Raw genomic sequence first — 13,590 nt, 5'->3', positions numbered from 1 at the left:
AATTTTTTCAAAGGAAAAAAATACAATTTTTGAAGCTGCAGAATCTCCTAGTATGTTATAAATTCAGCTGAAGTTTGATAGTGCTTTAATAATTTGAATGATTAGTAGGTGATGAGGATCTGAAAACTGAAAGGAGCTTCGACGTTGTTCTAGGCTGTGTTTCCTGACCTCAATCCTAACCCAGAAAATGGTTTCCTGCACAGATAAACCCTTCTTCTCCGATTGAGTTTTTTTTCATATATTTTGTGTTCCTAGCAATATCATCAAACTGTCTCTTCATATGAAAGAATGGACACAAACACCATGCATGCAAGAGCCTGTCTTCAATATTATCTTACTGACTCCAAGCAGACAATACTGACACATAAACATAGACATTTTCATGTGAACTAACCCTCCATAGTTGATGCGGTTCCACCACTCTGAACTTTCTGAACTTTTTTTTTTTTTCTTTTAAGAAAGTTTGTGGAGAAAAAGGAATCTGACAGAGCATCTGGCCAACGCTATTTAGCATCTTCGAAGACCCAAACAAGGGTGCAGGACTCTCTCAGAAAGTTTGCACGTGATACCAAACCCGGGGGAGTGGTGGATATGCCGGAGAGCAGGGCTACCTTTCGGAGGGCCGGAGAAGAATGGAAGTAACAGCTATCAAATGCATGAAGTTCAACAAAGCCGAAAGCAAAGTCCTGAAACTTGGACTGGGACTCAGTGCAATTCTGTAGAAAAGGACATGAGAGTACTTGTAAAGCAGAAATTAAATATGAGTCAGCAGTGTACCCTTGCAGCAATAAATTACTGTAATACTGGCTGTATCAGCAAGAATCAGCCAACAGGTCAAGGGAAGCGATTAGTCTATTCAGTGCTCGTGAGGCCACATCTGGAACACACTGTTCAGTTTTGAACACCCCAATTCACGAGAGGGATGGATACGCTGGATGGAGGAAGGCCAGTGGAAGGCCAGCCAGAGAGCTGGAGCACAACAGATAAGGAGAGACTGGGAGTGACGCGTTGTTTCAGAAGAGAAGCCTGGGGGGAAATTTAACTGCCATCTTAAATTACATATTAGTTAGTTAGAGAGAAGACTTAAGTACACAGCGAAGGGACAGAAGGCAATGGTCACGAGATACATCAAGGGAAATCCCAACTGGGGATAAGAAAAAATATTTTAGTGAGGGTGATAAGGCACTGGCACAGGTTGCCCCAAAAAAATCATTGAATCGCCATCCTTAGAAATTTTCAAAACTTGCCTAGACAAGGAAGCGAGCCAACTCTGAGGGTAGCCCTGCCTTGAGAGGATGTCCGGAGGTTCCTCCAACTTAATTTACTCTGTGAGTCTATGGGTCATTAATAAAAAGGGTAAAATCATATCTTACTCCAGCTAACAATAATGTTCTCAAAGGACTGAGTGCCCTTCTGCTACTTCTTTAGTGGTTTACCACTTAAAGACATATTAAATACTTTTATAAAACTGCTGAAACTACTCATCTTATTTAAGAATTTGCGGAATTGGACCATTTACCTTATATACTTTGTATTGATTTAAATGCATCCTTCTGAATTTTTCCAATTTAGAGCTACATGGTATCAAGCCCCTCCTACAACTTTTAAGGGAATGCTATTTTTAAATGCTTAAGCATTGCCCAGAGTTGCTTTATGGAGCATAGTATTTTAAAACATATGTATACATTGCACATTTAAAACTGTATCTCCATCTCAAAGTCTATAAAGTTAACAAAACATACACAGACGCGCACATGCAACGCATGAAAAAAGCTTCCCTCAGATAGACACAAATCCTCATTTTGGTACAACTACATACAGACCATAAACAAAACCTTATATAGCGTACACAAAAGTTCTGTGTATACAGTAAGGCAGGCACATGAAGTGGAAAAAAGTCCATCATTACTCAGTATGTTACATTAAAAAGACAGCTAAACAGATAAAATTAGCATTTCCTCTCTCAAGCAATTGCCTCAAGTTGTATACGGGTTATTTCAACTGCAAATCAGAGCCCATCTTTACTTTAAAAAGAGAAAAGGCATTGTCAAAACAATCTGAAGAAAGCACAAAAGTTTTCCTCTCTGAAATCATAGTACTACGGTATTTATTATCTGTAAGACAGAAAATGTAGCCATCTCTTCACTTCGATGGAGTAAGATGTCAGAAACTTACTTGTCCATATCAACATTTCCTTCTTGTATATTTGAACGTTTACACACCATATGCTTAGTGAGTAAGAACACAGACATATCATCGCCAACATTTTTTTCTCAAGTATCTTTTAAAGGTCCAAGAGCTTCATTTGACAAAGCTATCTAAGATGCAAAGGATCAGCCCAGTTTTCTTTCATACCAGTTTCACAAACTTTTGCTACAATCGCAACTTCGGTACATTAAATACCAATTAGCTTTATCAAGATAAACCCAGGATAAAGCTCGTTGTGCTTTGTTTTCTAGGTGTTTAGTCCACACAAATGAAGAGCCAACATACAGGACTTTTCAAAGTTCACACGTGTGTACAGTTGGTAGACGGTGGTGTATCTATCCGACTTTTATTTTCCTTAGCGTCATTCAGAGGTGACTCGTTACCTATCTGGCATTTGAAGACTTGTTTGTAGGCCTTCCTAAAATTTTCAGAGAGAAATGCGTATATAATCGGGTTCACAGAAGAATTGCTGTAAGCCAGGCAGTGTGCAGTTACTCTGAAGAGAAAGGAGGCTTGAGTGAGTGGGAAAACTCCAAATTCAGCCCAGAGATGAATCACGTGATGCGGCAGCCAGGAGATGCCAAAAACCACTACCACCACCAACACGGTCTGTGCTGTCTGAGACAGGGAAAGGAAAACACAGATGTCTGATGAGCACTTGAAGAACCAGCTTTAAACCTGTTTCAAAACCATTATTGGGGAGGGAGTATGCTGAGGGAGAACACACTTTGAAATACTTATTATTACTGATTTTACTCCATTACCAATATGGGCTTTATTTTGCATAGCGAACTACTGCAAGGACAACCTTAGCCTTGAAAATGCCACAGTGAAAGGCAAGTGTATAACTTTGCTCAAAGGTAAAGAATGATGTTCCTGACTCCCTACACAAAAGCCTAGCCTTTTCTGAGGTGGACATAAGCTTGGTGTAAAATAATGATAACAATAGGTCTTTGGGAAATCTCATCCAGATCTAATGATCTATATTTTAGTGCGGTGCACAAGGATTTCTGACCAAAATTTCAAGAAAGATCTATTATACACGAAGGCAGCTAGTGGAAGAGCTTCGAGCAGTCAGACGAACACTTTGCTCAAGTGTCTACAAAAGGAGCAGGGACTTTTTTGAAAGTCTCTCCTTTAAACATAAAATTTCCACAGAGGGAGTCACACAACAATATCCTGGGATACAACTAGGGAAAAAAAGAGAAAAGTAAGGAGCTTAAAATTTCTGGTGATTGCACATTGTCAAAACCGATCTGGAAACTAGAGCTCACCAAACACTGAATTCAGAAAAATGGAACACAAAATATCCAGTGCTGCCTCCTGACTCCACTTTCGTTATTTTTGAGAGGAAAGGCCATCAAGTTCATTAGATCCATCCAGACAGCTACAGTATCAGTCAGTACGGACCTTTCAGGTGCTGAAGGTATTCTGCCAGGGCACAGTGGAGTTTGACTGTCAATGTTTTCTTTAACTTTCAGTTACTTCAGAAACAGCAGCTAGTGCTTTGCAGTTGCTCAACTAATTAATGTCTACTCCTCTAACAAGTACCTCTTTCAACTAAATCACTCTCCCAATAAAAGCCTAATATTAATTCCAAAGCATATTATGTTATGGACCGTTATAATTACTATATTAACTCTTTACAACATAATTTTTCAGATAACTTAGGCTCTTCTTCACAGGCAAAACTAACGCAGTGGCCACAGAGTGATAAATACTGCAGCACAGAGAACATCTAGACTTTTTGCTAGTTTACTGAACTTGGTCTACACTTCTTGAATTTATTAATGCTCAGTAGTAATTCAGACTGACCTACCTAATCACAACATGACTTAACTTGTAGAAACTTACAGAAAAAAAGTTTGATTTCTGTGGCAACAGGCCAAAATAACTTATGACAGACACTGTTGTTGGTTAGCAAAATCTCACAATAGAAACCAAAGGACATTATATCTGTAGTAAATATAATTTGTTTAGTCCCAAGGATTCATTGTTTTCACAAGCCGTTCCTCTACTTAGCCTATGGAGATTAAGTCAGTTGCCACTAACAGCCACACAAATATTTTCTCTTTCAGGTCTCATCGGGAGCATATGTGCTAACAAGGAAGTATAAATTAAGAGGATTTCATTCTCTGATCCCTTCAATGTGTTAATATTCCAACTGAAAACAGATTGTCTGGATACCATATGCACAAGTACTTCAAAAGAGGCAAAAAACTTCAGTTTGTTCAAAATTCTAAAAAAAATTACACCAGGAAAATCACTACTTTCCATAGACTGTATAGATGCACCTGAAAGCAGAGGTTGACCGTGTGTAACTATTTTACTTAAGGTATTTCATACCTGCAGAATAAGTAATTTTGCATTAGGAAACCTCACAACATCTGTTTTATCCCATTATTCCTCCTAAGGCTAACTTCAGAGCTTACCTTTTCAAAATCACCACTATGCCTTGCAACCAAGGTAACACTAAAGGGCAGCTCTTGTTTACCTGATGGGAGCTTGCTTAGGGTTTCTCATTAGCAAATAAAACCCACCTGAAATACATGATGTTAATATTGATGCTTTATGACCAAAAAGCACAAAAAATAGCGTTTAGGCACATTCATACTTTTCGTTAACTTTTTTCCACACATATAGCAAATTCATTTTAAGATTCTACTACTGAAATTTTCATAAAGGCTGGAATAAAGCTAGAAATGTATAATTAAGCCTGAAATGCATTCTTAACAAAACAGTAGAAGGAAAAGAAGAAAGATACAGCACACTAGTGAAAACAGAGTTGCTTTGAAAGACATGAGTTAGGCCTTAGGATCAGAAACTTATTTTCTAAGGCAAAAAAAGTTTTGGGCTGCTTTTTTTTTCCCCCCCTTTGGTTACTGAACCCAGATACGTCCAAGCAGTCTTGGGCATATCTGTAATGCTTTTCCCTGAAGCTATGAAAGCTAGTTCCTAGCCAGATCTGATTTTTACTTGCAATTTTTAAGAGTTAGTGTTTAGAGGAAATGCACAGATATTTCCAGTTTGAGAATAATTTAGATGAGAGTAGAGATGGCAATGTACAGAACGCCTTTGAAAACTGCACCTTTGGCCTTGACGACATTAGGTGCAAAAGTATATCTGTTAAGTATCTTACGGAATCAGGGCCATAATGCTTTTAATTCTAGGATTTAAAATCTATTGACTAGGATATTTTTCAAAAAAATAGAGAATGCATAAGTAATAGATTACTTATTCCCTGTTGAGCCCATGTATATCTCATTTACATTGCAGACAGTCTGCATGCCCATATGGTAATAGTGATCAGATCAAATGAAGAGCTATAGCCTAAGGGGGTTTTCTGACTCTACATTCATAAACTGAGAAGTTAGTCAAATGATTACTGTGGTCAAATCTGCTCAAAAATCAGAACCATATTATATTAACTGACAAATTCAATACATAAACACATCTTTCAAATATGGCTCTAAATCGCAAAGTTTATATTCTGCTTTAAAGACCTTTCACCATTCTGCTTGTAACCAGTATATAACTTAAGTCTTGAACATAAAAGAAAAAAATGTTTTGTGGAAAATCAATAGAAGAGTTGCAGAATCATTAAAAGTCTCTTATTAGACTCCCATCAGGAAGCACAATAAACCTCATTTTAAAGTCTCATGGTATAACCTAGGAATTCTTCATAAAACATTAAAAAATTCAGCTAGTTAAAAAAATAAATAAAGAAAAAAAAATATTTACAAGTTAGGGAAAAATGCCCGTGAGGCAAAAAACCCCCCATTTAATATTAGAGACAGGTTGTCTCTCCGTGTCTAAATTTCAGATGCTCTGGAGTTCAAAATTTGGGGATCTCAGGTAATGGCTTGATGCATTACGATGGAAAACTCAAATGAGAAAAGATTCCAATCCTGCTAAGTTCAGAGAGACACTGAATACGTCATTAAATACTTCATTTCAATTCCTTCTCTCCATTACATCTTTGGCAACAAGCAATATAATACCAAACTAGCTTAGCCATAAAACTAAAATATAAACAAATAGGTATTAATAATGAAAGCAATCTACCTTTTTCTTGGACGCTTCTGACTTCTTTGACATGTTTCTCAACTTTTTATGCAGATGATTAAGAACCTGAAAAGATTAATTTGCATCTTGTATTTCACCATTTTCTAAAATTCAAACCCATCTATTTTAGAGTCGCTTACATCCAATTTACACATTTCAAAAGTGCACAGTATAAAATCCAAAGGAATTACATATCTGCATCTGTGTGGATCAACAAATATGAAGCAGACGACAATTGAATTCTTATATAAAAATTCAGATGTATGACATAACAAATACGTATCACAAATGAACAAGGCAACAAATGGAAATCTATCATGCACCTAGAATTAGCAATCATTCTTCTTCCATAAAAATGTCAATGCTTGTTAATTTAGAATGACCTTTACTGCATGTAACATAAAAAGTGTATGTTTTGAGTCAGAGCTTTTCTGAGTCACCTGCGTAATTTGCTTTCTTCAGATGGATGTTTGGTTAATATAATCAGGATGTTGGCGCTATCTGATCTTCAAAAGAAGCCTAGGCTTTCAAAAATAATGTCTACTAAAAAGTATCTCACATGAGGCATGACCTTTATCAACAACTTGATGATACTTGTCGTGTACCTTTCACAAGCGATTTTTTTTAAACTGTGTCTCAAAAAGGCTCATCATCCAAGAGCAGGGTCCAAATTTTAACATAATGATTTACACATAAGATTTTGGACAGTGGATGCATAAGAGGTGCATGCCTGCTTTATCTGCAGTCATTATTCGCTGAATCTAATATATTCATACGGCATGATTTCTAGGCACGGGGGCAGGGAATATGCTCTTCAGCTGAATGTGTTTAACAAGTCGTAAACCATACAGAATTAAAAAAAGGAGATGCTTAATTAAACTCGCGGATTTAATTAAAATATGGTAAGAGGAATTTTTTTAGAGAGAGTGTCAGAGTGTAGAGCTCAGATGATGATGATGTTAGGTTGCACTTTACATAGCTCTAAGATGAACTGAGAACAATTTAATAGGTAAGGTCATCCAGCATGAAAAGGATATTTTTTAAGGAATATAACACTAAATTTTAGGGCTTATAAGGAGACTTCTTGAGGTGGGGAAAAGGGTATAAATTCAAATTCTCTTATATCATCTGGGGACATTTTCTCTGTGTTCTTTGGGATGCACGGCTAACCACTACCAGGACAGACACCAGACAAGATGACCTATAGACTTGATCCCACTCTGGCATTTGAGTCTTAGAAACATACATAATGAGTTAAAAGGAATAAGATGGTATTTGTGAATAACCATAGCTCATCAGTGGATTCCACTTTTTAGGTATCTACTCTTAGCTACCAGTGAACCACAAACAGCAATAAAAATAAAAATTACTTGTAACCACTTAACATGGGAAGCACAGTTCATTTGTGCTTATCTGTGCACGAACATGTTTGTGCGTGAAAGACTCAGCCCCGCATGCTCTCCCTATTCTGAAACACTGGCCAGGTCGCTAGCAAGGCTAACTTGAGCTCAGGAAAGGCAGAAGAAAAATAAATCGGTTTTCTCTGAGAAGGTCTGGTTTTGGCTTCAGCCCTTCTTCCTTCTCCAGGATGAAGCAGACTGGAAGGAAAGGACAGAAGAGCCACTGAAGTCCAGCAGAAGACCAGGGAGATGATCCTCTGGCTCACACACTCTATTCACCTGCCGTCACCGTGTACAAGACAGCTGAATTGCTTAGTCCATGGGTGAAAAATGTGAAAACAAAAAAGAGCATGGGAGAAAGACAGTGAAGTTCACTTCCCATCACTGCTGCTTCTCCTATCGTACCCCCTTCACATAACTTACAGCGATGGGCTGTTTCTACCGGACCTTTGCAAATCCCATCACCTGCCACCCAGAGACTGTACTGTGCTGTGATTTTCCCTCCCAGCCCAAAACTAAAGTCAGATAAACTCTTCCCAGAAATCAGAACTGCAAAATCTTCTTTTAAAGTTGCAAACTTTTTTTTCTTTTGTTCTGAAACTTTTAGCACAAATTTTTGCATTGCATCTCTCTCCAGTCAAATGAAAGATGCAGTAGACAAAGCTGTTCAACTGGGTATTTGGGGGGCCGGGGGGTGTTGAAGATTTAGATGATAACCTTCCAACGAATCCTTCTCAACTTCCCCTCTTTCAGATTATATATATATTTCATAAAATAAGTCTCTGCAGTGAAAACGTGCTGGCTCTACGTGATAGTGTACCAGATGGTACGCAAACCAGCAGCAAGAGAAATAGGCAGAATTTAATTACCTATCAACAGCGGCAGAACAGCACTCAGAGACCTACAGAGAATGCCGTGGAGGGATATTAAAAGCCATGTTTATGCACAAACACTACAAGGCAAATCAAAGACACCTCTCCTCACTGCCCTGTTCAAATTATCTCTTCTCTGGGACGGTGAATAATCAATTGTTTCTCTAATAGCCACTGTCACTTCACCTGAATGAATAATAATTCTACATGTGCCTCTCACTTTGTCTCAGGTTATTTCTCTAAGGAAAGTCTTTCAAAATATCCACTAATATATTTACACGTGCATTTTTAACTCACGGAATGAAATACCTTGCTGAAAGATAGGTCACAACCTTTTCCAATAAGGTATCACATTGTTAAAAAATTCAGCTCTGTGGAAAAATTAACTCTTCACCTGAAACTTTTCTAACTCCACCTTTCCTGTACCTGTTGATCAGAGAGTGTATTTGGCTCTCAGGGAAGGAATAGCTTTCCTTTTTTTCCTGGAGATGAGGGCAGGGTGCTGTGGGAAGAAAGTTATGCTGTTGTGAAAGAGGGTGTAAGGAGACTTGTAGGATCGTAGAAGTATAAGAAGGTCCAGGCTGGTCCAGACTGTGCTACCACAACTACCACTGATGGCATTTGGGAGGCCCTGGATTTTGCCTACAGACTATCCATTTCTTAACATTTTTTTTTCAGCCGTTTCAGGGACTACCTCCAGATGGTTTGAGAGCCCAGGCTGAGGGACTACAACTAAATCAAGTTGAAAAAGGGATTTTTGCAATAAGAGAGAGAAAAAAATAGCTTACACTATCTGTGCCTATTTGTATAGGTCTACCAAACAATATAAATTTTGAAGTCTGCACTTGTTGCAAAACATATTTCCTATCTGGCTGTATATAATCATTCCACTGACTACACCTTCATTATCAGCTATTGAAAACCATGCGGCAAGAAAGCCTGCCCAAGGTCATTATCTAATACGAACGAACTGCTTGTTTAACAGAGCCATAATGCGAGCATTACATTCTGAACCATACTTTATAGTATGAACCTGATTTAAATTCGAGTGCCATTGCCTGCAATCCATTTTTTAAAGTAATGCTGCTACTTCTATTGTTACAACAGATCCTTCACCCTCTTTCATTTAATAATGTTACGCTAATGTATCATACCCTTTATTTTTTCTTTTCAGCGTGGTTTAATAAAGTTTTTTCTCGCTGCTTAGCAAAATTTGAGAAATATCTTAAGCCAAGAACCATATAAGCTTGTATTTTATGTTGAGGCTCCTACTTTTTATGGCTTACTTTTAACCAAGTCTATAAATTATACGTCTTCCATGAATCCAGAATGTTCAGAATGATAGATAATAATGGAAACATTCTTAAGGCAAGAAATATTTTTTTTAAAAAAGCTTTTAACATTATACATCTATAAAAGGAAAAGTTTGCTAATGATTTTAGGTGTCCAACCTAAAGGTTTGATTGAAGGAGGCCTGACGCCTCATAATTGGGTACTCAAAAGCAGAGGCACCCAAAATCAGTTGTCACATTGCACTACCCTGGCAGATGTCAATTGTTAGAAGCTCACTGGGAATCATTTATCACTTTGCCCTTTAAGGACACATTAGTGAGCAAACATTGTAGCAATGTTACAGAACACATACAAAAAGTCAGTTATAAATCATTCCTTCTGATATTTTCACTCCTCTATCAAATTTGGTTGAAACTGACCCAAAGTTATTTGTGGGAGAGTGGAAACGAGTAGCTGTACACACACGACACAGAGCACAATCTCATAAATCTCACATGAGATTTCCAGTTCTGATTTTGTGAGAGGATGCCGTTTCCAAATACCTAGCACTATTTCAGCACTTCCGTAGGTTGTAATAGTCTTGCTGTCCGCTGGGGAAAATACAAATCTCCCCTAACATAATTTAAAAGAGAGTGAGAAAGAACTCAGCTCCCTATTAGAGTGCCTAAAAAATGAGACTTTCAAAACTGAAAGTTCAATTGCAATTTGCTTATAAGAGAAACAGAACTGCCTTAAAGGAGTCTGGAAACGGCAATATATTCAAATAGAGAAATTAGTCTCCTTTGTCTTAATCTACTGTATCAGAAGATTGCATTATTTAGCTGATCCACAGTTCATGAAAACCAGTGAAGTGCATAAGAAACTAATGCATTTATTTTTATAATATTTCTGAGGCTATTACACAGCAGCGATGCTCTAACCCTGCATGTATCCAGAAGCCAAGTACTTGTTGTACTTCATAGTACTCTAGTGACATCAATAAAAGCTCGCAGCGACAACTCTGCTGGAGACCTGTGAGAGTAGCAATGGCTTTGACAAATCTAAAAATTCAGCTCTGATTTTCAACTCCCATCATCCTTAACTTCTCCTCACTCTGCCCCACGTGCCAAAATACGGCAGTCGGAGATTTGCCAGTGGCTCCTAATGAGGGCAGGAACGAGCCTTGATGCTGCAGGGTACAAATGCCTCAAATAGCCTTGTACAAGCCATGGCATTTCTCAGCTTCATTGACACTGATGGGAATACCACGTATCTCCCAGGTGTCTCCTAGAACTCGTACCTTCAGGTTGGGTCCTCCAGCTTGACACCGTGGCAAGCAGGATTGTACATACAGGCTCAAAACACATCACCAAGCAAGGGTGAGATCCTAGCCTTGGCAATAATTTAAGCACAAGATTTTAGTTGTAACTCTGAGTGGCCTTGATGTTATTAACTTTTTCTGGGCATGTATTTCACATAGAGTTGTTTTGTTGTTTGGGTTTTTTTTAAACTACATATTCATACTAATATCGAGATATCTACTTTTGTAGTGCTTTGTAACAACATGGTGTACTATATTTACTACGCTTATATTTTGTTTAAGCACATTTCCTCCCCCCCCCCCACTATGCAGGACTGTTATAATATTGAAAGACTTGTTTTCAATCTTCTGTCATATAATTAGACTTTGAAGGCTGGTACATTATGCTGACAATGAAGATGCTTTGGCTTTGAAAAATACAAGTAAGAATTCTTAATAGCTGAAAAGCTCCCTCTGCATACATTTGGTAACAGTCTCCCTGAAATACGTAATATTTCCTGAAAACTCTGGTGATCTATGGCTACAGCAAGTTTCATCCCTCTCACAGCTGTCATGTTCGCCACTATAGATGAAACACCAGTGTATTCACCCAGGGAAAACAATTCCGTTTATGTATGAAAACATGTATTTCTTCCCCATTTGCCAGGTCGGACTTGTTTCATTACAAAGAGTAATTTAGAAATGTTGTCCTTCGACTTCTGCATAACTCAGTTTTAGCAGAGTTGGATGCCATTCTAGCCTTAATTTGCACATCACAATTAAGTTGATGTAATACATATAAAACTGAACAGAACATAAAATTATTTGTTCAAACCGAATACATTAATTACAACTGTTTAACTTGCCAATTAAAGAACTGACTTCTCGACACTTAAGCAGCCCTTATTTGCAAGAGCAGACCCACCCTCTCGAATGTAAATTACTGCCTAAGGAGAAATCCTGTGACTGAAGGTTGCTGGCCCAGCAACAGGAGGATCTCTGCCTAACTCAGCAGGTACCAGCCGGCGCTCCAGATCCTGTCCAGCAGCAAGCGGCGGACCCTACGCTGAAGGCTGCAATTAATATTCACAGAAAAATGTGACAGTTTGCCTGAGCAGAAAAGTCCTTAAGTACTATTATTCAGGCACCCTTACTTACTGCTTTTCCCTACCCGGGTCCTCCTGCACTGCTCCCTAGCACCACCTGCCCTTGCTGAAGCCAGAGGTAAACCTCCCATCCACTTCAACTGGGGCAAGACAGGGCTTACGGGGACCAGGCAGCATGACGCACCTTTTGCTCTTGACATGTTCACTGGATCAGACCAAACTGGTGGATTTGTGTCATTTTTAAGTGCGCTGCATTTTAAAGAACCACAATGCTTCGTCTGAAGCCTGAACAACTTGTTGCTTTGTGTACTTTGAGTTAAACTCCTCGTACAGCACTGCAAGAAACTAGGAGAGTTGTGTTGCCAGAGAAAGCGGCAGAGCACTAGGGCTCCTTAGCATTTTGCAACAAGGAAACCTGGCAGAGGGGACCCCAGTAATTGCCTGAACAACCCCCCCCTCCCAGCCCCGTGCAATCCCTGTCCTGACCCTTCTGTGCCACACACGCACGTGCACCCCCAGTCACCCCTTGGTTATAAAACCTGCCCTCTCCCTCTGTGCTATAAACTCACCTCTGCCCCGTTGCCTCCCAACAGTGCCATGTCCCTCCATGTGCCCAGAGATGTCCCCACAGCTCAAGGACACCCGCCACCATTGTCCCCCCCCATCCCTTTTACATACCCTTCACCACTACCCGCTTGGCCCCACCTTGGCATAGCAGAAGGAGATGAGCAGCAGCGGGAGCAGATAGCCGAAGACAAAAGTGCAAACCACGTAGACCTTCTTGTGGTGTGGGTTGGGCCAGTGCTCCCAGCAAAAGGTCTGGTTGCTGGCATCGCGGTGGAAGAGGCGCTGGTGGTGAGCCACTGGTGAGGCCATGGCGAAGGAAAGCGCCCAGATGAGCCCCACACCCAGCAGCGCGTTGCGGGAAACACGCAAGGCCGAGGAGCGTCTGGAGTGCACGATGGCCACGTAGCGGTCCACCGACATGGCTGAGAGCGTGAAGATGCTCACCAGCATGGAGACGGTGAAGAAGTAGTGGATGAACTTGCAGATGAAGGCGCCCAGCACCCAGGTGGGGAGCACGTAGACCGTGGACTGGAAAGGGATGCAGAAGAGCAGGTAGGCCAGGTCGGCGATGCTCAGGTTGAGGATGAAGATGTTGGTGGTGCTGCGGCGCTTGCCTGGCTTGCTCCTCGCCAGCACCGTGATCACCAGCGAGTTGCCCAGCACCCCCAGGGTGAAGATCAAGCCGAAGACGATCAAGGTGATGAAGTTCTCGATGCCGATGCCGAAGAGGGGCTTCCCCTCCGCCTCCGGCAGCCCGGAGAGGTTGAACTCCCCGCGGGGCGGCTCTGCCCCAGCTCGGG

At 40.1% G+C, this 13,590-nt stretch overlaps 1 protein-coding gene across 1 annotated transcript in view; it reads right to left on the bottom strand.

Annotated features, from left to right (window-relative positions):
• Positions 1–463: 463 nt before the first annotated feature.
• Positions 464–13,590, bottom strand: part of GALR1 (galanin receptor 1) — a 17,898-nt gene continuing 4,771 nt past the window's right edge. Inside the window, exons 2-4 of the mRNA XM_009324939.1 lie at positions 12,929–13,584; positions 6,274–6,339; positions 464–2,826 (exon numbers count right to left, since the gene is read on the bottom strand). Coding sequence (XP_009323214.1) covers positions 2,509–2,826; positions 6,274–6,339; positions 12,929–13,584 — 1,040 coding nt within the window. The 3' untranslated portion in view covers positions 464–2,508. The remainder of the gene's footprint in view (positions 2,827–6,273; positions 6,340–12,928; positions 13,585–13,590) is intronic.

This window comes from Pygoscelis adeliae, unplaced genomic scaffold (assembly GCF_000699105.1).
Source record: "Pygoscelis adeliae isolate BGI_AS28 unplaced genomic scaffold, ASM69910v1 Scaffold135, whole genome shotgun sequence".
Classification (NCBI taxonomy): domain Eukaryota; kingdom Metazoa; phylum Chordata; class Aves; order Sphenisciformes; family Spheniscidae; genus Pygoscelis; species Pygoscelis adeliae.
Note: the sequence above shows the minus strand (reverse complement) of the source record. Positions and strands in the feature narration are given on the sequence as shown.